This window comes from Carya illinoinensis, chromosome 15 (assembly GCF_018687715.1).
Source record: "Carya illinoinensis cultivar Pawnee chromosome 15, C.illinoinensisPawnee_v1, whole genome shotgun sequence".
NCBI classification, from domain to species: Eukaryota; Viridiplantae; Streptophyta; class Magnoliopsida; order Fagales; family Juglandaceae; genus Carya; species Carya illinoinensis.
This window is the reverse complement of record NC_056766.1, coordinates 45,019,937-45,044,264: the sequence shown is the minus strand read 5'-3', so window position 1 is coordinate 45,044,264 and position 24,328 is coordinate 45,019,937. Positions and strand designations below refer to the sequence as shown.

At 35.6% G+C, this 24,328-nt stretch overlaps 2 protein-coding genes across 2 annotated transcripts; both read left to right on the top strand.

Annotated features, from left to right (window-relative positions):
• The first annotated feature begins 459 nt into the window (after nt 1–459).
• LOC122295457 (formin-like protein 6) lies at nt 460–4,631 on the top strand. Its single transcript, XM_043104495.1, has 4 exons — nt 460–560; nt 2,464–2,535; nt 4,167–4,226; nt 4,334–4,631. Exons 1-4 carry the CDS (start codon nt 528–530, stop codon nt 4,433–4,435), a joined length of 267 nt encoding a protein of 88 aa, XP_042960429.1. The 5' UTR covers nt 460–527; the 3' UTR covers nt 4,436–4,631.
• A 6,542-nt stretch (nt 4,632–11,173) lies between these two features.
• On the top strand, nt 11,174–14,368 carry LOC122297026. The gene is made up of 3 exons (XM_043106813.1): nt 11,174–11,351; nt 11,648–11,775; nt 13,178–14,368. The coding sequence occupies exons 1-3, from the start codon at nt 11,174–11,176 to the stop codon at nt 14,366–14,368; spliced, it is 1,497 nt and encodes a 498-aa protein (XP_042962747.1).
• The last annotated feature ends 9,960 nt before the right edge of the window (nt 14,369–24,328 follow it).

Here is a 24,328-nt window from a genome sequence, read left to right as displayed (position 1 = left end):
AAGCCCCAATACACTCAATGGACTCTTAGGATTGTATACAAAAGGATTCTCAAAACTCTCTCTTTCTTGGCTGCTGAACACACCTCAAAATGAAGAGAAAATGATGTATTTATAGGACAAGGTGCTAATCAGAACATTCTCTCGAGCGGACGTCGAGCGAAGTGTCGAGCGCACGTTAGGGTTGCATTCTCGCTCGAGCGGACAGTCGAGCGGAGGTCGAGCGAAACTCTCTGGATGAATTCGCTCGAGCGGACAGTCTAGCGGAGGTCGAGTGGAACTCTCTGGATGAGTTCGCTCGAGCGGACTGTCGAGCGGAGGTCGAGCGGAACCTTAGCTCGAGCCACGGTCGAGCCACAGTCAAGCCAAGCCCCAAAAAACACATTTTCAGCAGGAAATCAAGCCAAACTCAACAATATTAAATCAGATGATTTCTTTTAAAAAAAAAAAAATATAGAGCTGCAATTGGAGGTGTCGTTGGACGACTGAGATGGCGTTGCTGCTCAAGTTCTTTTTTCGGAAGCCGCCCGATGGGCTTCTTGAGATCTCTGAGCGAGTCTACGGTACGTTCCTTATCTGTTTTATTTCTTTGTTAAAAAAAAGTTGAGGGAAATGATGAAAATGTTTCCAAGTTGCAAGGGATAAATGGAAAATTGTGAATAGGAAGAGTAGGATGTTTCACCATCTGCGTATGTTTTTTGAATTCCAAGTGTTTTACTGGGCATAGGAATCAGTGAATTACATTCAGAAAATCCTAAATCTTTTGTTTGAAATTATAAAAATAAAAAAATAAAAAAATCCCAAAAATTTATAGTTCATTCCCTCCTTTGCCTCTACATTCCGAGGAACCAAGCAGAGTAGAAAGGAGCAAAAATCTAAGTCGAGGCAGTATTTTTTAGTGGTTATCTAAATTATATACTAGAAAGTTCAAATGGCAACCCAATTTTGTGTTTAGAGGACTAAATCAGTATCTCATTGCATAATGGTTGCAGAAGAAGAATACAAATTTTTTCTAGTTCAACGAATAGAACAAAGTTATAATATATAGCCACTACTAAGTAGGATTATTTTGTCTAATTAAGTTGTGGAAAAAGTTTCCAATCCAGTGGAAGCATTTGCAAAAGTTCAAGAGTTCTTCAGTTATGCGGACTGTTTAGATGCCAAGGCCGATGCGTCACTAAATGTGCTCCAACACGAGTGCATCAAATTTTGTCCACGAACTGTTGGAAAGTGGTTCTCATGAGAGTGTGGTAACTAGTGGTCTATTGCAGGAGACAATTCCTACAAAGCTTTTGAAGAAAAAGAAGCCCAGAGTCTTGGAAAGTAAGGCTAAGGGCTCCTTGTCTTTGTCCCCGGAGATTCAGTCCATGTCCATGTCCTCACCTAAGCAATCTCCTGGTACTTATCTGAGTAGAAAGGCAGCTGAGGCTCCTGACGTTCAGATTCCGCCTCAACTACCCAGAAAATCTGACATCAGTTGCCAAGGGATGCCTCAATCTTCTCAGTCAACAATAGTCTCCTGTATATCTGTGGAAGATGCATCTGTAGCCCAAACGTCTGGCATAGAACGTCAGCTGCATTATCACACCTTATCTGAAAGTGCAGAAACCACCCATCCGCCAGCTATTTCTCCAGTCATCACAGATCTAACCTTGTCTGTTTCACACACATCTGAGTCTCTAGATGCCAAAATTGTTTTGGTTTCACCCCCTACACCTCCACCTCCACCTCCACCTCCTCCTCCACCCCCACAGCCTTCCTCAACTGATGTTTCTACGAAAATTTTTCATTCTCCAACTCCTCCACCACCTCCAACACTGCTGCCTCCTTGAGCACCTCCTCGAGAATCTAGCTGTTAGAGCTATGCTGCCTCTGCTTCCGCCTCCAACGCCTCATACTGTGCAAACTGCTGGTCCTGCAATTCCAGCCATAAGTTCAAGGTTTAATCCTCCTTCAGCTCCTGCAGTTACTTCATCAATTAGGCTGCCTCCTCCAAATCCTCCACCGCCTCCAATACCGCGACTTCCTCCAACACCTTCTTTGAAGGAACAGATAGCTGTTAGAGCAGGACATCCTCCACCGCCACCTCCTCCTCATTCTCAGCAAGTTGCAGGTCCTAGAGTTCCATCTTTATGATCTTTTGGTTTTTTTTTTTTTGGTGTTCTTATGAGCTCCCTCCCCCTACAAGCGCAACCTTCCTTTCCGATTCACCACCTCAAGTGTATGAAGAATCCGTCGAAAAGGACTATGTTAAGCCGGTTTGGTTGAGAGGTTTGGTCAGTGACTGGGTGCTAGCAGTTGCCTCTGTGATGGCCGATGGGGGAGGCTTTGCAGTACAGAGATGTAATGTATTTTTGTTCTTATTAGCGTCACCTTCTTATCACATTTATCTTGTTTGGCCAAATTACAGTTTTTATGAATAGCAGATCAATATCTAGAGTTCATGTAATGCTATCACTTCTGCAGATTGACCACCGGCGGGCATATAACTGTGAAATCATGCTTTCAAAGGTGAAAGTATCATTGCATGACTTAGTGGTAAGTTTGATGGCACTTCAAACATGTACTTCTCCGGGTAATTGGAATGAAGGTTTAATTTAGCCTAAGCTTCAAGTAGTACAGAGCTCAACTGTACAAATCTTTATCGAAACTATAGTTGCTCAGATAAATGAACATGTTCTGCATTCCATTTTATATAGGGCAGTCTTAGTTTCTTATTCCTAGGTTTTCTTTTTCTAACTTCTCGTCCTTGTAAATGAAATTTTTTTTGTATTAAGTAGTACAAACTGATACCGAGAGTAACAGGTTTTATGACATGTGTCACTTGATTTTAGAATCTCTCTTTTTTTTTTCTCAGTAGGTAAATAAACCTATGTGACCTTACCCTCTGACCTTATAAGGGAAGGAGGGGCCATTTCGTCAAGAGACCATTGATGCCAATTGGTTGGTTGAACTACAGATTCTTTTCAATAAAAGAGTTCCAGGACAGTTGGGCTCAAACTTAACATTTGAAATATGATTAGAACAATAATAGTGGTGATGTGTGCTAAACGCTTACAACTGATATGAACCGACAATGGTTTGACCTAAAGTTTCTGCATAGATATGTCAAACTTTCAGCGCAAAAGTTCTTTCTTTTCTTAGAACTCAAAGTTTCAGTAGTTAAAGGGACAAGTATAGTTATATTATTACATTCGTATGGTTATCTTATGTCAACTCTTCAGTTGACGAATACGGGATGTAGGTCATGTCTTTAATTTGCCTTGAGCAGGTTGTGTTATAATTGTTTTGGTGATCATAATGTCATCTTCCACTATACCTCCAAAAACAAAATGCATCTCTCTCTCTCTCTCTCTCTCTCTCCAAAAACAATATTCTGTTTTGGACAGAATATTTTAGAATCAGGTTCAATAGCCTAAAAACTGGACAGAATATCAAGCCTCTGGCACAACCATTTATGTCACTGTGATCAGTAATCTCGTGGAAATATTCTAAGAAAACAGGAGTTCATCTTTTCTTTAATTAATGTTATAAAGGGAACCCTTTACATTATCAAAAGCAATTACACTGGTCAATCTAGGTTGGCATATCTCTTTAATTTGGGACTTCAGCAATCACAAGGGTGTGGTCAAAGTTTAACATGGCTTTCTGTTCCTGACTTGAAATCCAAGATGGATTTGGATGGTATATCACGACCAATTAGGATAAACCCAAGGGGTTATAATATGGTGGGGTCAGTGTTTTGGGAGCTTCATTGTATTGTTGAGTCTCCTAAAGATTACCTGGACTAGACACTTGATCAAATAACACCAAATAACACACAAATATAATTGAATTGATTTGTATCCAGCTATTGATACCTTTCTTTCTATGCTTTAATCTGCTGTGGAAGCTCACTGGATGCAAACTTTGTTTGGATTTATTTTTTCATGTTAGGCGAATCGACAATTTGCTCTAATCTTTGTACATGTGACTGTTTGTTTACCTTAGAATTGTGTTTCAGGGAGAATGCGAACTAGTTAAAATAGACATCAATTGCCATATTCAAGGTGATGTTGTGGTGGAGTGTGTTTGCTTGAATGATGAAATAGCACGTGAAGAGATGATGCTCCGAGTAATGTTTAATATATACTGCTTTTATTAGGTCTAATATATTGATCCTAAACCAGGATGAAATTGACATATTGTGGAATGCTAAGGATCAATTTCCGAAGGACTTCAGAGCAGAGGTATCTCACATGCTAGATTTGTTTAGGCATAGCCTTTTTTTTGGCGTCTTTCTTAACATGAAAGTAATACCTTGGTTATCATTCGGCTGAAGATTCCCTTCTCTGAGATGGATGCCGCTGCTTCTACAGTAGCGGGTGATATCTCAAGCTTTGAGGAGGAGGGCCTTCCAGTGGAAGCATTTGCAAAAGTTCAAGAGTTCTTCAGTTGAGGACTGATCGAAGTTGCCAGGGCCTTCCAGTTGAAGTGTTTTATTTAAAAATTTGAAAATGTTGTAATGATTACATAAAAAAGTTGAAAACTTGGAATTGAAAAATTTTTGCGTCTAAATGATGTTTTGATATTGAGATGAGATGGTTTGAGAGATTTGTGTATCCAAACAAAACCTAAGGACACTTTTACGGCAAGTATTGGCACAACATACAAAAAGCTACTATCTGAGGGAGGCTGACGTTGCATGCTGAATTTATATAGAAAAAAAAAAAAGAAAAAAAAAAAGAGAGACATTATATTAAATTTGCAGTATGCAAATCTATCAATAGATCAATTTGATACAAGAGTTAGCCATTCATACAGGGATCATTGTAATGCTTGGGAATGGAAAGAACTTCATAACAAGAACAGATGGTCCCCTCCAGAAATCATTTCAATTGCATTTGATGTAGCAGTTAAACCAAATGGCAGCACCTCTGCTGCCATATGCAGATCACACAGTTGCAAAATTGTTTTCATAATAGCTGAGCACTCAGGGAGCTGCAATCCAAATCAAGGAGAAGCTATGGCAGCATTCATAGGAGTACATGAACCTCAATCCAAACACCTAAAAAATATCATAATAGAAGGAAATTCTCAGAGAACCATATTAGCTTTAAAGGACCCAGAAGAAAATCAAAAGCGACTTGCAGAAAGTATCATAAGAGACATAAGATTAAAACTACAAAACTTTAAAAGATGGGAGATCGGTACTGTTTGGCCATTTGAATTTTTTATCTCAAACACAAAATTCTCATCTCATCATTACAACTTTTCCAAATCCCTAAACAAAATATATTAAACAATTTAACTTTTTCAAATCCCAAAATAATAATAATATTAAAATATAATATTTTAATATTGAATCTTAAAACTCAAAATTCTCATATGAGAATTCTCAGTAGCCAAGCAGAAAGCGGTTCTCAAAACCAATGGCTCCATAACTTAGGAAGCATATACTCTTAATCAAAATCCCACAATGTCTAGTAGATTTTCATAACGGTAAGGATCCATCGTATGCATCGGATCACTTAATAGATTAGTAGTAATTTCCAGCTTATTGTACTAAGACCTTGTTTATTACTCCACATTACTGGCAGTGCTGTTCTTATGGAGCTATTTCTTGTAACGTCTTTGTTTTCTGTGCTGTTTTTTTATAAGGAAAATGCTAAACTCACCGATAATGAGTCTTGACAGTGGTCCTGATAGGTTTTTTCTCTTTATTTAATAATAAAGGAAATGTTTTTTTAATGATGTTGTGAGTCTTTTTAATATTTATAAGTATAAAAAATGTATAAAAATTAAATTAAAAAAGCTTCTTAGACATTTTGTCGGGCTACACGACTCTTTTTATAAAGAGTTTTACTACATACAAGCAAAGTCGCATACTAATCTGCATACCAATACTGATTCATTCATATTTAAAATTTAAATTAGTATTGTTTTCAATAAAATCTACTTTTTGACCAATCATATTAGATTGGTGTACATATTAGTCCACAATTATACTTGCAACTAGATTTTTCCTTTATTAAAAACTCAACATCCAACATCAGCCTCCCAAATATGGTAACCTTTATGTATGTTGTGCCAAATATTACCATAAAAGTGCACCTAGACTTGTAACCTTTGTAAGACTCTACATAGTAAATATGATACACAGGCAAAGCGAGGGCTTCTTATGTCTTTCAGAAAGCTCTTTGTCAATCTCTAAACTTCTTTTATCTTCTTCAAGCCCAAACTTGCAACACAAATACACTTGGTAAGCCAACTTGTGCCCATTTACACAGTTTTGATCTAAAGTCATTCTGTCTAAAACAAACGTCCAAATCTAACACCTACTAATTAATTACCTGTAGACATGAGAGCATTAAAAATTTATCACATTAAAGTAGTTGTTCCAACATCGTTTCGATCTCCCCAAGCCAATAATATTGTTTCAAGGTAGGTTTAAGCTTCAGGAAAATAATATTATACAACTAGAAATAATGTTAAAACATTTACCTTTTGATTTTCTGTCTTACAAATTATATTTTGTAATGCAGACTTGTCAACCATTTATTGGCATTGGCCTGATGTGACTAACATGATAGTGACGTAATAGTCACTTTGGCGAAAGTTGAAAAGGTAAGTAATAAAAAATTCAAAATTTAATTAAAATTTAGAGACTAAGGACCGGTTTGAATACAAAGATATATACAAAGCATCTCATTCAAATTAGGAAAAATATAGTTGCAAGTACAATTATATATTAATCTGTACACTAATGTGATGTGATTGGTCAAAAAGTAGATTTTATTAAAAATAATGTTAATTTAAATTTTAAGTATGAATAAATCAGTATTGGTACACAGATTAGTGCGCAACTGTGTTTGTATGTAGCAAAACTCTTGAAATTATATGGCTTGTTTTAGCTGTACATCCAAACGCTCAAATGTAAGTTTTTAACTCATCTATATATCTCAATACTGTACATTAATTTACAAACAAACTTTTGACACTTTCTGACGGCCCACTATTTCACACCTCCGCTTCCTCTGCCATTTTTTTTTTCTTTTATGAAGAGTTAGGGCCACATGTCCAAAAGTGACCCATTCCCAAATTTATTAAGAAAAACCATCACTTCCGACGGAGGAATACCATAAAAACATAAAAACCAAACAAGAAAGCCAAAACAATACATGCCTAAAATAAATCTCCCTACCAACAAAGACACACCTATAAACAATAAAACAAATTAAAGACCTCTAAACAATATAACTCCCTCTAACATAAGGCAAGGACAATTTATCCATACGAATCAAACCTTTAAGAAATTTTGAAACATGTAACAAAGACCGCCAAACCAAGGTAGAGCCTTGAGCTCCCATTTTAGCTAAAAAATCAGCCGGTGCATTTCCTTCTCTATAAACATGGTGAATAGCAAAATCCCCACCTTCATACAGTCTCATAGCCTCCTCCCAATAATCTTCCAAATACCAAACTCCACAATGCTTCTTCTAAACACAAGATACACAAATCAAAGAATCAGACTCAATGTCCACTTGATGTAGACCCAATGCTCGACAATATTTCAACCCTATTAACAATGCTTTCAATTCAGCATGGTTATTAGAACCCACCCCAAGATAGCACGAAAATGACAACATTCAAATACTGAATAATACCCCCTGCACCTGAACTTCCTAGATTACCAAGACTGCACCCATCTATATTCAATTTAAATCTTCCATTTTTTGGCTTTTCCAAACAAACCAATTTAGCTTGCACCTTTTTAATAGATAAAACCGGTATGTTCAAGTCCCTTAACCTCTCCTCATCAGTAACACCAATCTTTGTAATTTTTGTTAAGGAATTTTGTACTTTTCTTAGCTACAAACAAATAGACCTCCAAATCTCTTCTGTCAATATGGTTTTACCTTCCATCCGTGCCTTGCACCTGCATTGCCACAATTTCCAAATAATAATAGAAGGAATAAGGCCCAAAATATTACCCACTTGGGACTTGGTAGTCACCCGTCTAAACCACATTAACACCAATTCAAACCATCGCCTATTTGGATCATAAGGAATTTTCAAGATAAGAGAAAACCTCTTCCAAATCTCAGAAGCCACATCACCTGCAGCAAGAACATGATTTAAATCTTCATAACCTCCTCGGTCACAACCATTACACTTGGAAGTAATGGGTATACCCACTTCCCCTGCCATTTACAAACTTTTGATAAAGAAACAATGAGAAATTCAAGAGTTTTCCCCTTCTCACCTTCCTTTGCTTCTTTTTCTTTTTTTTTTTCCAAAGGCTACTCTATACCTTGTTTTCTTACACACATATTCGAGGACAAATTCTGCTCATGGATCCAATGCCATCCATTGATAGAGTTTTATCTCTTACCTTATAAGAAGAAAAGCAAAGAAAGGTGGTGGGATCATCTTTGATGATTGAAACTACTGTTTTGTTAAGCAAGAATGTTAATGTTCCAGGATCAATGATCAAGAACTATCAGAAGCAACGTTCTAAGCCACTTTGTACTCATTGTGGTCTCAGTAGGCATATAGTTGATAGATGCTACAAGTTACATGGATATCCACCTGGATATCGTCAGAAACCAAGAAGCAAAATATCCTCTGTGCATCAAGTTTCATTATCTTCCACTGATCCAGATTGTTCTTCCACATATTCCACTCCCCATTTTCCTTTCACCAAAGAACAGTGTCAACAACTTCTTTCCTTTCTACAATCCTCTTCACAAACACCTCAACCTATAGCGATGAATGCTATGAGCAACTCATCTTCTGTTTCAAACTCTTTGAGTTTATTAAGTATGATTAATTCACCTGATTTTATTTCTAAGCAATCCAATTCCTGTATAATTGATAGTGGTGTTACTGATCACATGGTCAGATCTATTTCACATCTCACTACAATTAACTATGTTATAAACACATCAGTAAAATTGCCAAATGGAACATGTGTTCCTGTCACACATGTTGGAACTGTACAACTATCAGATTCATTAGTTCTTCATAATGTTCTATATGTTCAATCTTTTTCTTTTAACCTCATTTTAGTCAAAAGACTCATAGAAAATTCTTCTTGTTTTATGTTTCTTTCTCATTTTTCCTTCATACATGACCTACACTCATGGAAGACGATTGGAGTGGCTAAACAAATAGCTGGACTATATCTGTTGCAAGCATCTGTTATGAGTTCTAGTGTATTTTCTGCTGTAAATCTTCCTTATGCTATAAATCTTTCTTCTTTTGACCTCTGGCATTTTAGGCTAGGCCATCCTTCTCTCAATAAGATTCAAACACTACAAAAGCTGTTGCCTGATATACATACTCCTTCAAATTTCAATTGTAATATCTGTCAATTGGCAAAACATAAAAGATTTCCATTCAATACTTATCATTTCATTAGAAATAAAATTTTCAATTCAATACACTGTGACATTGGGGCTGCTTCTCTGTTGAGTCAATTACTAGTTTTAGATATTTTCTTATAATTGTGGATGATCATTCATGTTGTACTTGGGTATATCTAATGAAAAATAAATCTGACACTCGCTCTCTAGTTCAGTCATTTTTTAAGCTCATAGAGACACAATTTGATATTCATATCAAAACTATAAGGTCTGATAGAGGGGCTAAGTTTGATATGCCAGATTTTTATTCTTCTAAAAGAGTCTTACATCAACAAATGTGTGTTGCTGCACCTTAAACCAACATCTCTTAAATGTGGTAAAATCTCTTAGATTTCATGCCAATTTACCTCTTGTTTTTCGGAGTGAATGTGTTCTCATAGGAGCTTACTTAATCGATAGAACACCCTCTCCTTTGCTATCTAATAAAACACCATATGAGATATTATTCTCAAAAACACCAAATTATTCTCATCTAAGAGTATTTGCTTGTCTCTTCTTTGCTTCCACTTTATCTCATAATCGTTCTAAATTTGCACCGCAAGCTCATCCTTGTGTTTTCCTTGGATATCCATATGGTACCAAGGGATACAAACTCTATGATTTAGAAACCAATGTCATCTTCTTATCCAGAGATGTTTTTGAGAATCTATAGAGATGTTTTTTGAGAATCTATATTTCCATTCAAAAGTGGTCATGATCTTTCCACTCAGTCAGTAGTCATACCAGTTCCTCAAACATATGATCTCATTCCTATTGATACATTCACATCTCCAATAACTCAAATTACTCAAAATATTCTTTCAGTTCCTATTGATACTCTTTCCAACTCCATAAATGAACCCATAAATAATTCAGTTCCAACTACTTCTCAGCAAAATCCCAATTTTGCTACTCCACAACCTAAAATTAGAAAATCCACAATAGTTCACAAAAAGCCATCCTATCGTGCAGATTATCATTGTAACTTAACTAATATTGCAGAGGCCACTTCATCATCTGATTCTTTGAGTAAAGGTTCTATCTCAGGTACTCAACATCCAATTTCTTCTTTTTTAATCATATTCTAATCTTTCTTGTTCTCATGAAGCATTCACACTTTCCGTTTCTTCTAAAAAAGAACCAACATCTTTTAGACAAGCCATTCAACATACTCATTGGTGTGATGCCCTGGCTAATGAAATTAAAGCCTTGAAAGATAATAAAACTTGGACTATAACTCACTTACCTCCCAACAAGCAAGCTGTTGGATGTAAATGGGTTTACAAGATTAAATATAACTCAAATGGTTCTAGGGAAAGATAAAAAACCCGATTAGTTGCTAAGGGCTATACACAGTAGGAAGGATTGGACTACTTGGAAACATTTTCACCAGTTGCCAAGTTAGTCACTGTACGAGTTTTGTTAGCCATAATTGCACCCAAGAACTGGTCTTTGCATCAACTGGATGTCAACAATGCATTTTTACTTGAAGACTTAGAAGAGGAGGTGTACATGTCTCTACCTCTTGGCTTTCACTGCAATTCAAAGGGATCATCTGCTCAGGGGGAGTTTCTGCCTTCTACTCAAGCTACTTCCACTAGCTCTCTATTTGTGTGCAAACTAAATAAGTCTTTGTATGACCTTAAGCAGGCATCAAGACAGTGGTTCTCAAATTTTTCCTCTGCTTTGTTAGCCCATGGTTTTATCCAATCTTCAGCTGATCACACTTTATTCACTCGACAAAAAAATAACTATTTCATTGCATTACTATTTATGTAGATGATATCATCATGACCAATAATGAGGATGATGTTGTAGCTAATTTAAAGAAATATCTTCATTCTCAATTTAAGCTCAAAGACCTTGGACCTTTGAAAGGTCTTGAGATTGCTCGTTCCACAAAAGGCATTACAGTTTCACAAAGGAAGTATGCTCTTGAGATATTGTCTGATTTAGGGTATTTGGCTTGTAAACCAGCCTCATTTCCTATGGACCAGAACTTGAGATTATCCAAAAAACAAAAGGAAAGCCTCTCTCAGATCCTATTTATTAAAGGAGATTAGTGGGTAGACTTTTGTACTTAACCATTACAAGACCTGACTTATCATTTTCTGTTCAAATATTAAGTCAGTATGTTGCAAATCCCACTGAAATTCATTTGGCAGCTGCTCATCATGTCCTAAGATTCATCAAAAGCAACCCTAGTCAAGTGTTATTCTTCCCATCAACAAATGATCTATAATTGAAGGCATTTTGTGATGCAGATTGGGTTGCATGCAGAGACACTAGAAAGTCCATTACTGGGTTTTGTGTATTTCTTGGACAGTCCCTCATTTCATGGAAATCCAAGAAGCAAAATACAGCATCTAGGTCTACAGCAGTGTGGTACCCAGTATTTTAGTGTATTTTAACTAAAGGATTTATTTAATGAATTTTAATATTGATTCTCTTGTTTTAAATTTATCAGATTTCTCGTTGGATTTATTTTATGATTTTTTTAATTGTGAAATTTATTTTGATGTGCTCTCTTAATATTAATTATTGTTTTGCATTTAAATTGCTCTTTAATTTAAATTAGTTTATTGTTTGACTTTAAATTATTGTTTGGTCTATTACTTACCTACGGTACCATTTCTTGGTGCAGTAGATTTTGTTGTAGATGAGGATACAGAGCTTGAGGATGTGGCTCCGCCGGAGGAGTGATCGGGAATCACTTTCTCATGGAATGGGATTTGTTTCCCGCTTTTGGGTTGCTTTTTAAAACGCTTTAGTTTAAGTGAATTTGTATTTAACAATTCGCTGCATCTTTTGTCTTACACGTGTTGCATGTGCATACACTTAGCACTTGTCATTGGAGTGTATGACCCGTGTTGTTATCATCCCCCATCGATTTCCATGTGTCCGTACTTGAAATTTTGGGGCATCACAAGCAGAGACTGAATACCATGCTATGGCAACAACAACATGTGAAATTACTTGGCTGCAACAGTTGCTCAAAGATTTATTTGCACCACAATCCAAGCCAACTGTGCTCTTTTGTGCCAATGAGGCTGCCATGCACATAGCAACCAATTCAATTTTTCATGAACGTACAAAACATATTGACATTGATTGTCATATTGTTAGGGAAAAACTATTGGTAGGCACTATGAAAACATTACATGTTTCCTTAGCTGGCAGATATTTTGAGTAAGCCTCTTGGCAACAATCTCTTCTCTAATATTCTTTTCAAGATGGGTATTATTAACATTTACACTCCAATAACACCCATCTTGAGGGGGAGTATTAAATTATAAGTCAAAATGATACAAGTCAGTAAAATTACATGTGTACAAGTCAGTTATGTTAGTTAGCTATCAATATATGTGTATAAATAGAGGTTTGATTCATGTAAAAAGATACTGTGATACCCTGTATTATCATATATTTTAATTGAATGATTATTTTATTTAATATTATTAGTGGTTCTCTTAGCAAAGCAACTATGGAGAATGATAAAAGAACCACTGTCCTTAGTCTTGAGGGTCTTCAAACAGAAATACTTTCAGCATTGTGATGTGATGGAGGCAGAGTTAAAAGGATCTCCCTCGTACATATGGAGAAGCCTATGGTCAAGTATGGGTCTGGTGAGGGAAGGGTTAGTATGGAGGGTGGGAAATGGGAGAGAAATAAAAATCTAGAAGGAAAAATGGCTGCCTAGACCAGTAACCTTTCATGTTCAGACCCACATCAATGCTTTAGATCCAGATTGCAAAGTGGATGCCTTAATTAATGTAGATACTTGATCTTGGAAGGAAAATCTAGTGAAGGCCATTTTCAATGAAGAGGAAGCAAAGCTTATATGCTCAATTCCCATTAGCAAGAGAAGGGCAAGAGATAAAAGGATTTGGGCAGGGTCTACAAAAGGCATCTTCTCTGTTAAAAGTGCCTATTTCATGGATAAAAAACTGTCACGCAGAAGTATGGGCAAATCTTCTTCAGGAGGGGGGAACAAAGGGATATGGAAGGAACTCTGGCAACTAGAAGTCTCGGGCAAGGTTAGAATGTTCATATGGAGAAGCCTTTCTAATATCCTTCCAACAAAAGACAAACTATACAAAAGGAAAATTGTGGATAGCAACCTTTGTCTAATCTGTACAAGAGAGGTTGAAACCTCACTGCATACCCTTTGGGCCTGTCCGGCAGCAAAGGATGTGTGGGGAGGTGATAATAGCAAGCTCAAAAAATGGAACAGCTCTTTCTCTGATTTCCAGCAACGATGGGAAGAGATGACAGCTAGATTAAATAAAGAAGATCTACAAATGGTTGCAGTCCTATGCTACCATCTATGGGGTAGAAGAAATGTCTACATCTTTCAAGACCAGTTTAAGAGTCCAGAAACTATCACAGCTATGGCTCAAGCTGATATTGCAATGCTAAGGGAGATTAATCAGCAGAGTAGGAATAGACTAGAAGGGAGGACAACAACAACAACTTCTAATAAGTCTTGGCAGCCACCTGAGTGGCCTTTTTTGAAAGTAAATTTTGATGCAACGTATGACAAGATTTTGAACAGAATGGGGTTGGGAATCATAATGAGAGATAGTGAAGGGAGCCTTCAAGCGTGTTTAACAGCCCCAAAAGAACAGGTTTTCTCAGCTGCCCAAGCAGAAAGAGCAGTCCTGCAAAGGGCCATGGAAATGTGTATTGAGATGGGTATGAACCAAGTTATCTTCAAAGGGGATGCCAAAGCAGTCATTGATGCAATCAATTTGAAAAATGAAGATAATTCTTGGCATGGTCAAGAGACAGAGGATCTACAACAGTTGCTGGAGATTCATTCGACTTGGAGGTTATCCTTTGCATACAGGTCTACTAATCATGCTGCTCACATAGCAGCTAAGGAAGCCATAAAGGAAGCTTATGAGAAAGTTTGGCTAGAAGATGGACCCATGGTGGTCAAAGTTTCTGTTTTAAATGATGTATCTCGAATATTTACCAGTTGATTAATGAAGCATTTTCTCTTATAAGAAAAAAAAAAATTTAACGTGTTTCTCGTTGTATTATTTTGTGATTTCTAAGTTGTGAAATTTATTTTGATGTGCTTTCTTGATATTAATTATTCCTTTATTTTTAAATTGCTCTTTACTTTAAATTATTTAATTGTTGGGTTTAATTATTTTATTTTATTAATATTTAGTTGTAGTGTTTTAATTGTCTTGTATTTATTTTATTGTACCCTTTTTAATTTATTGGACCCTTTATTTATGGGTGGGCTTGTTTTAGTGGGTTTCAAATTCTATTTTGGGCCAGCCGTGTAGCCTCTTGAAGCCTAGCCCATTTGCATTTTAGCCAGCCCTCTCTTTTCGCCTCAAACGGTGCATTTTGGCCTTTTAGCCCTTAGGGCTTTTATTCTTTTTCTTTTCCTTCTCTTGCCGCACGCCTCCTCCTTCTCTTCTTCTTCATTTGTTTTATTTTCTTCTTCTCTCCTCTTGTGCAGAATGCTTCTCTTCTTCTCTTGGTAAGCAATTCTTTTTCTTTTTTGGTTTTTCCCATCTTCTACTGCTGACTGTGTGTTCCTTTCTTCTCTTTAGTTTTATTTATTTTTTTTATCTATTCTTGTTGATTCTGCAGGTCCAAAACCATGAGCCTCCATGCCCGTTTCTCTCTCTATTTTTCCCTTGGCATTTTCGCATTTATGCTTGTGAGAAGCCCTTTGCATTTCTGGCTTTTTTTTCTCCCCAAACCATGCGATGTTTTGTTGGCCTCACCGTGCCATTGTTTTGGTCCAAGCCGTGAGCTCCATCTTGGTTTTATGTAGTTATTTTTCTTTTGCTGTGAACACCATTGTTCAGCCCTTTATCTTCTAGTATTTATCTTGTAAATCAGCCCATTTTCTTCTTCAAAATTTCCCTTCAAATTTCCTTGTTTTGAGCCCCTTTTTCAATCTCTAAAATCGAGTTTGTTGGTGATGATAACTGGGTGCTTGTGTACTTGATCTTTTAGAGTTTTGTTTTTTTAGCATTGTAAGTAATTTTTCAAAGAATTTTATGAGATTTAAATATATTTTTGCACCAACAAATTTTTTGCAGTCTGGTTGGTTGTACCGGACATTGAGTCTGAGGAGTATGAGGGTCGGTTGAATGTAAGGATGGGTTATTTATTTAATTGAATTATGCTTGCGTGCATTTATGTTGTGTTTGGCATTATGGCATTTATTGCATCATTTCATGCATGTTCATGTGTCGTGAATGAAAATTGGGTTTTCATGTGAGAGATGATTTTTGAGTATGTTTGAAATGAATAGATTGAATGGATTGAAAGGGCAGAAAAAGGAACTGTAGAGATGGTGGTAAACAGGAACGGTGGTAGAGTCCCACTTGCGATTCTCACGTACTGTGCACGCAGTAAGGATGGTGATAGTCCCACCTATGATTCCCTCCTAGAGTGCAAGCTGTAGGGATGGTAGTAGTCCCACCTGTGATTCTCGCCTATGATGCATGCTGTAGGGATGGTGGTAGAGTTCTACCTGTGATTCCCGTCTACGGTGTTAGTGGTAGGGATGGTAGTAAACAGAGATGGTGGTAGTCCTGCCTATGATTCTCATCTACGGTACACATGGTAAAGATGGTGGTAGTCCTGCTTATGGTGCACACAGTAGGGATGGTGGTAAGTAGAGATGGTGGTAGTCCAACCTTTGATTCCCGCCTATAGCGATTGATAAATGATATGTTAGGCCATTCTCTGGAAAAATGACGGTTTATGATTTAATGGATACGAACACCATTGTTTGGGCCATTTTCTTGGAAAATGACAAATATATTTCAGGTCAAATGAGATTTTTGGCAGGTGTTGGAAAATAATCATTTTCGAGAAAAATGAGGGTTTTGGGTCACATTCGTGTTTCCTCATGTGTACGCATATTTGTTACATGCATTAATGTATTTTTATCTCTTAGTTTGTTTGGGTGATTACTTACTGAGATTCACAATCTCATTGTATTCGACATCTTGTGGTTCAATTTTATGGAATCGTAGATTTTGATATTGATGAAGACGTTGAGTCTGAGGGATCGGCCTCGCTGAAAGAGTGACATGTGGTCTCTTTTTGGATTATGGCATTTGTTTCCCTTTTGTCTATGTATTTGGTGTTGCCCAGATGACTAACACAAGAGGGGGGGTGAATTGAGTTGTATTAAAAAAAAATAACAATTATAAATCAAATATATAATATAAAATATAAACAAAATATGAAATAACAATAAATATAAAGAGTAAGGGTAAAAGAGAAGCAAACTCAGTATGTTAACGAGGTTCGGCCCCACTGCCTACGTCCTCGCCTCAAGCTACCCCTTGAGGATTCCCAAATTCACTATTCAACCTCCTTCAGGTGGAGATAGAAACCTATTACACCTTTGAACAATACCGCTACAAAGGATTCGTGTAGAACACCCTCTACACTTGCAATCACCTTACATGTGGTGATTTAACTATTCCCCGTGTAGAATACTTTCTACACACACAAGGGTTATAAACACCCTTTTTCTGATACAAGAGCTGATAGTGGGTAGGTTATCAGAAAACACTCCTCAATGAGTGAAATAAGAACAATACAGCGCAAACTATATCTCTCAAAATGAACAAGGATTAAGGCTCAATGCTTAGAGAAGAAAGAATGAAAGTTTTGAATGAATGTTGTATGCTCTTGGTGTTGTAAATGTGAAGCTCTCAAATGATCTATTTATAGGCATATGAGACTTCATATTCAAATTTAAAAAGATTCACATGTCAAAGACAACATCATTCACTTTTTCAAAAAATTCAAATAAAAGGTTCTTCTTTTTCAATTGTCAAAGACAACATCATTCACTTTTTCAAAGAATTCAAATAAAAGGTTCTTCTTTTTCAATTGTCAAAGACAACATCATTCACTTTTTCAAAAAAAAATCAAATCTAATCTTTTACTTTTGGCATATGACAAAATGAGCACACTTTCATTTTCAAAAAATTCCAACCTAATCTTTTACTTTTTGTATAAGTCTAAAAAAACATCAATCACTTTTGAAAATATTCAAATAAAACATGCACATGTGAAAGATGACAATCAATCATCTTTAATATTTTCAAATTTAATTTTAAAAAATATTCATGCACATGTGAAAAATGTATTTTAATGCTTTATGATAAAATATTAATTTTGAGCATTAATCCTAATTTCGAATTTTGAAGAGATTTACAACATTACTCTATAATTTTAATGTGAACTTGTTCCCTTCTTGCTCATGCTTGTTTCCTTGATGTGCTTGACTCCATTGTGTAGACAACTTGAGCTTGAGACTTCTTTATTCTTTGAATTCATTTGTTATCATCAAAATCCATGTGTAAATATATAATTACACAAAACTTGAAATCTTGGGTTCAACAATCTCCCCCTTTTTGATGATGACAAATACTTGATAGAACCTGAAACCTGTATTAATACTTAAGCTCCCCCTGAGAATGTGCGTTAGTTTTTCAAGCAAAAGTATAAATATAATTCCAAGCATATATAACAAGTTTAACAATTTAAACAGTGTTAATGTTCTAGTCTAACACTTCTCCCCCTTTTGGCATCATTAAAAAGGATCCGCAATAAGTAAATAGACTGAAGAAAACGGTGCGTTAGTAGACACTATAGATAGTTGAAAAACGGAGCCGTCCGTGACCCGACAAGTGCTGTAAAGCCTCGAGGCCTAACTCTATGAATTTAATACGGCTGAAGATTAAACAATCGCCTGATGTTGTTGACAAACGGGATTGAAGGCTCCGAGTTTCTATAAAAAATGATCATTTTCATCTATCGGATGTCAAAAAAATAATCGCTTCTTGACCTGAGTTCTGTTTTTCCACAACGATAGAATGGCTGAGCAATTCTCTTCCACTAATGTTCCAGACTTGAATCAGGAACCCTTGACGCATCAATCATCAATCTTCTCTCCTGAGGCCGTCAATACCATGATAGGAGCAGTGAACCGTTTTTCTAGTTAGGCTGATTCTGAGATTATTGCAGAATCAAGAATGCTCAGTAGTCAATATGCTGCCTCTGTTACCATCATGTCTCGGAGGTTAATGGCTAGGGTGAGTGAGATTGATCATCTTAACATGCAAATATTTGAGTTACGACAGAAGCTTGCTAATAAGGATAGTGAGAATAAAAGGCTAAAGCAAGAAAACCAAGAGTTGAAAAAATTTACAGATTGGTATGCTCATGATCTGCAACCACGAATAGAGGAGCTGGAACGAGAAAGGGTTCAGATACAAGGTCAACATCGGCAGATAACAACAGAGGTTCATCGTTTACTAGAAAAATAGGGACAATCTACTGTTAATCTCGCTGGCTTAGTAAGAAAACTTTTGACAATGTGTGTCCAGCATATCTTGTATTTCTTTTGACTAAATAAGATTTGAAGAGAAAATGGTTTGTCTTATTCTTTATGCTATCTCTATAAAATCAGTCCTGAAGTTCATTCAATCCGCATCAAGTTTCATCTCATCTCTATAACTCATCTGCATTCCTTCAGCATTCTCATTTTAAGCCTTTTATTCTTTTCTCAATGGCTCATTCTTCTAACATTTCTCTAGATCCATCCATGAGGCATTCTGCATCTCAACCTCCTGTCCTTTCTGCAGCTGCCATTGGTGCCATGTTGCAGCAAGAAAATAATAATCTGACTAATAAGTCAGATTCTGATGCTATTTATGACTTGGTGAGTCTTGGGACTCGCTACTCTTCCTCTATTGTTGCTTTTTCTCAGCGGCTACAAGCCAAAAATCATGAAGTTGAAAAGCTCAAAGAACAAATTGTTGTACTTCAACGAATTGTTCAAGAGTCTCACACAAGGGAAGGAATCATTCGGCAGAAGAATAAACAGTTGAAATCTTTATTAGATTCTTCATTCCGCTTGCCGGTTCCCATGGATAAGAATGACATGATATTGTATGAAGAGAATGAGCGTCTCAAACATGAGGCTAAGAATCTCAAGTTTATGTAAAAGTATTTAAAAAATCTATCTTTATTTTTATTGACTCTAGTCTATCTTTTAAGAGATATTCATAGCATGCATCATACCTAGTTCTCTTCTGATCATACATAATCTATCTTCTGGTAAAGGCTTTGTGAAAATATCTGCTAACTGATCGTGTGTGTTTGTGAATTCTAGTACTATATCGCCTTTCTGCATATGATCTCGAAGAAAATGATATATTATTTCAATATGCTTAGTTCTAGAATGTTGTATTGGGTTCTTTGAAAGATTTATAGCACTTGTATTATCACATTTGATTGGAATGTGATTATACTTGAGCTTAAAATCTTCAAGTTGTTGCTTCATGTAGAGAACTTGAGCACAACAACTACCCGCAGCAACATATTCTGCCTCAGCAGTAGATAGTGCAACAGAATTTTGTTTTTTACTGAACCAGGAAACTAGTGCATGACCTAAGAAATGGCATGCTCCACTAGTGCTTTTTCGATCTATTTTACAGCCAGTATAATCTGCATCTGTGTAGCTGATTAGATCGAAAGATGTGTGCTTAGGGTACCATAACCCTAGGTTAATTGTACCACTAAGATATCTAAGAATGCGCTTAACTGCAATTAAATGTGATTCTTTTGGAGATGATTGAAAGCGTGCACATAAGCACACACTAAACATAATATCTGGTCTACTGGCTGTTAAATATAATAAGCTACCAATCATACCTCGATATATCTTCGAGTCAACTGGCTTACCGGATTCATCTTTATCAAGTTTAGTTGATGGGCTCATTGGTGTTCCAATTTCCTTAGCATTTTCCATCCCAAACTTTTTCAGTAATTCCTTAATATATTTTGATTAATTGATGAATGTTCCATTTTTTGCTTGCTTAATTTGCAATCCGAGAAAGAATGTAAGTTCACCCATCATGCTCATCTCAAATTCTTCCTGCATAGTCTTAGCAAAAACTTGACACATATTTTCATTAGTAGCACCGAATATTATATCATCAACATAAATCTGAATCAAAAGAATATCATCATTTTCATATTTAATGAAAAGAGTTGTGTCGATTTTTCCTCTTGAAAAACCTTTTTCAATCAACAAACCACTGAGTCTCTCGTACCAAGCTCTAGGAGCTTGTTTAAGTCCATATAGTGCTTTTGTGAGTTTGAAAACATGATTTGGGGAAATATGATTTTCAAAACCTGGAGGTTGCTCAACATATACCTCTTCATTTATAAAACCATTTAAGAAAGCACTTTTAACATCCATTTGAAAAAGTTTGAAATCTTTATAACAAGCATATGCAAGTAGCATTTGAATAGCTTCTAATCTTGCGACAGGTGCATATGTCTCATCATAATCGATTCCTTCTTCTTGATTAAAACCTTGGGCTACAAGTCGAGCCTTATTTCTAGTAATGACTCCGGACTCATCTTTCTTGTTTCTAAAAACCCATTTTGTTCCAATAATAGTATGATTTTTGGTTCTAGGAACAAGTGTCCAAACATCATTTCTTTCAAATTGATTCAACTCTTCTTGCATAGCTAGAATCCAAGATTCATCAAGAAGTGCGTCATTAATATTTTTGGGTTCAATTTGAGATAGAAAAGCAGTATGATTGCAAATATTTCTAAGAGATGATCGAGTACTTACACCTTGTGAAGGTTCTCCCAAAATTTGTTCCACTGGATGATCTTTCACAAATTTCCACTGTTTGGTTGCATCTTGTATTAAATTTTGATGATCTTTCCTGATGGCTCCATGTTGAACTTCCTCTATTGTTTTCTCTTTGTTGAGATTAGGATTTTCTGTGTTATTTATACCTTCTGTTTCTTCATCAATAGATTTCTTGGAGAGTGGAGAATTAGATTTATTAAATACTACATGCATAGATTCTTGCACAGTTAAAGTCTTTTTGTTGAATACTCTATAAGCTTTACTATTAGTAGAATACCCGAGAAAGATACCTTCATCAGATTTTGCATCAAACTTGCCTAAATTATCCCTGTCATTCAAAATAAAACATTTGCATCCAAATACATGAAAGTAACCAATGTTGGGCTTTTTCTCATTCCAAAGCTCATAGGGGGTTTTATCTAACTTAGACCTTAGCATAACTCTATTTATAACATAACATGCAGTACTTACCGCTTCAGCCCAAAAATAACTAGGCAAGTTATTCTCATTGAGCATTGTTCTTGCCATTTCTTGAAGAGATCTATTTTTCCTCTCTACTACCCCATTTTGTTGAGGAGTTCGAGGAGCAGAAAAATTATGTACAAAACCGTTTTCATCACAAAATGTTTCAATATTTTTATTAACAAACTCTTTTCCCCTATCACTTCGGATACTTGAAATAGTATAGCCCTTTACATTTTGAATTCTCTTGCATAACTTGGTAAAGGCATTATGTGCCTCATCTTTATGAGCAAGAAAGATGACCCAAGTATATCTAGAGAAATCATCAACAATAACAAATGCATAATATTTTCCACCTAGACTTGCAACTCTATTTGGTACAAAAAGATCCATGTGTATCAGTTGCAATGGTCTAGTAGTGGAAATATGTTTCTTAGTTTTAAAAGAAGTTTTTGTTTGTTTACCAAATTGACATGCATCACAAATTTTGTCTTTAAGAAAATATGTTTTTGGTAAACCTCTCACAAGATCATTTTTTGAAAGTTTGGAAATAAGTTCCATATTGGCATGACCTAATCTTCTATGCCATAACCAACTAGTTTCATTTTGAGCTGACAGACAAATAGCATCTTGTGAGGTAATTTCTTCAAAATCAATTGTATAAACATTATTGTTTCTAAAAGCAATAAAACAAATATTACAATCATGATCATTCAAAATAATGCATTTATCCATTTTAAAAGTAACTGTAAATCCTTTATCACATAATTGACTTATGCTCAAAAGATTATGTTTTAAACCTTCAACAAGTAGAACATCTTCAATTATGAGAGAAGATTCATTACCAATTTTACCTATTCCCACGATCTTCCCTTTCGAGTTGTCTCCAAATGTCACGTGTCCTTCTTCTTTAGATCTAAGATCAAAGAACTTAGTCTTGTCTCCCGTCATGTGTCTTGAACATCCACTATCTAAAAACCACTTATTTTTGCTTGTGGATGACTTCATGCATACTAATAAAAACAATTCAAATGATTTTTCTTGGTACCCAAGTTCTTTGGATCATTTATTTATTAGTATTAGAAGAAATAAGATTTTTAGGTACCCATATGGCCCTAATAGTCATTGTATGATTTCTTCTAATAGGACAAGTATGATAATTATGACCATTTCTATTACAAAAATTACAAATAGTATGTGACATATATGAAAAACTTGAATGATTATATCCTTTTTTGACAAAATTATTTTTATGAAAAGAATTTTGAATATTAGTTTTTGAGGTAGAATGATTATCAAAGAAATTTTTATAAGGTTTGTATTTTTGTTTTGGCATATATCCCAAACCTGCCTTGTCAAAAACACATCTTTGACTACCAAGAAGTTTTTCAAAATTTCTTTTTCTATTCGTAAAGTTTTCAACAATATTTTCTAAATCGGTTTTCTTCTTATTCAATTCAAGATTTTCATCTTTCAAAATGATACTTTCTTTTCTTAAAATTTCAATTTCGTTTGTTAAAGAAGAATTTTTCTTTTTCAAAGCAGTATACTTGATACTCAATTTTTCAAATTCCTCATAAATCTCTTCTAAAACATTTTGCAATTCTTCATATGAAGGATTTTCAATATTATCAAGATTTGTTACCTCAATGTCATCTTTAGCCATAAGACAAAGATTTGCTGATTCTTCATTGCTTGCTTCACTATCTGAGCTACTTGAATCATCATCCCATGTAGCTTTCATTGCTTTCTTGCCCTTGTTTCGATCTTTCTTTAGCAGAGGACAATCTGGCTTGATATGACCAGGTTTATTGCATTTATAACAAATTAAAGTGTCGTTTTTACCTGAATCTTTCTTGGAAAACTTTTTGAAAGATTTCCTCGGAGGAGTTCTATTTTTCTTCAAGAACCTCTGAATTATTCTTGTTATCATCGCAACTTCTTCATCTTTATCGTCATTTTCCTCATCTTCATCACTTTCACTTTCATGAGGAACAGCTTTAAGTGCAAAGCTCTTCTTTGACTTTCCTTCTTCTTCTCCTCTTTTCAATGTGTACTCATGGGTGATAAGTGACCCGATGAGTTCATTGACTTCGAGCTTCTTGAGGTCTCTAGCTTCAAGAATCGCTGTAACTTTTGATTCCCAACGTTTTGGTAAAGAGTTGAAAATTTTTCTTAATATCTCCACCTTGGAATAAACTTTGCCAAGAGCTGTCAAGTTGTTTATGATGTTAGTAAAACGAGTGTGCATACTAGAAATAGATTCATCATCATTCATCTTAAACATTTCATATTCATGAGTAAGAATATAAATTTTTGATTCATTTACTTGCGAAGTTCCTTCATAAGTTACTTCCAAGTTATCCCAAATTTCTTTTGCCGTAGCGCAATTCATTATTCTATTAAACTCATTTCCATTAAGAGTATTATATAATAAATTCATAGCAGTTAAATTTAAAGTATAAAGCCTATCGTCTTCACGATCAAACTCTTCTTCTTCCTTTTTGACCTTTACTCCATCAACCACTTTTGTTGGAATATAAGGTCCATTTACAATACATTTCCAGATTTCTCTACCTTGAGCTTGAAGAAATATTCTCATTCTAACTTTCCAGAATGAGTAATTATCTCCACAAAAGAGTGGAGGCCGACTGCTAGATTGACCTTCACCAAATGAAGCTGCAATGTTAGCCATAAGATCTTAACTCAAAAGATAGTTAATCTTATAATAGAGCTCTTAGCTCTGATACCAATTGTTACTGATCATAGGCCGCACCTATGTCACCTAACAATTGTACCTACCAGA

What these genes read in the sequence shown, in the direction of transcription:
- LOC122295457 (XM_043104495.1), top strand. Translation starts at nt 528, where the DNA reads ATGGGCTTCTTGAGATCTCTGAGCGAGTCTACG. An exon ending in GATCTCTGAGCGAGTCTACG is followed by an intron (nt 561 to 2,463) that starts GTACGTTCCTTA and finishes TCACTTCTGCAG; the next exon opens with ATTGACCACCGGCGGGCATA. An exon ending in TATCATTGCATGACTTAGTG is followed by an intron (nt 2,536 to 4,166) that starts GTAAGTTTGATG and finishes ATCCTAAACCAG; the next exon opens with GATGAAATTGACATATTGTG.
- LOC122297026 (XM_043106813.1), top strand. Translation starts at nt 11,174, where the DNA reads ATGACCAATAATGAGGATGATGTTGTAGCTAATTTAAAGAAATATCTT. An exon ending in TGATTTAGGGTATTTGGCTT is followed by an intron (nt 11,352 to 11,647) that starts GTAAACCAGCCT and finishes TTTGTGATGCAG; the next exon opens with ATTGGGTTGCATGCAGAGAC. An exon ending in CTACAGCAGTGTGGTACCCA is followed by an intron (nt 11,776 to 13,177) that starts GTATTTTAGTGT and finishes TGATCTTGGAAG; the next exon opens with GAAAATCTAGTGAAGGCCAT.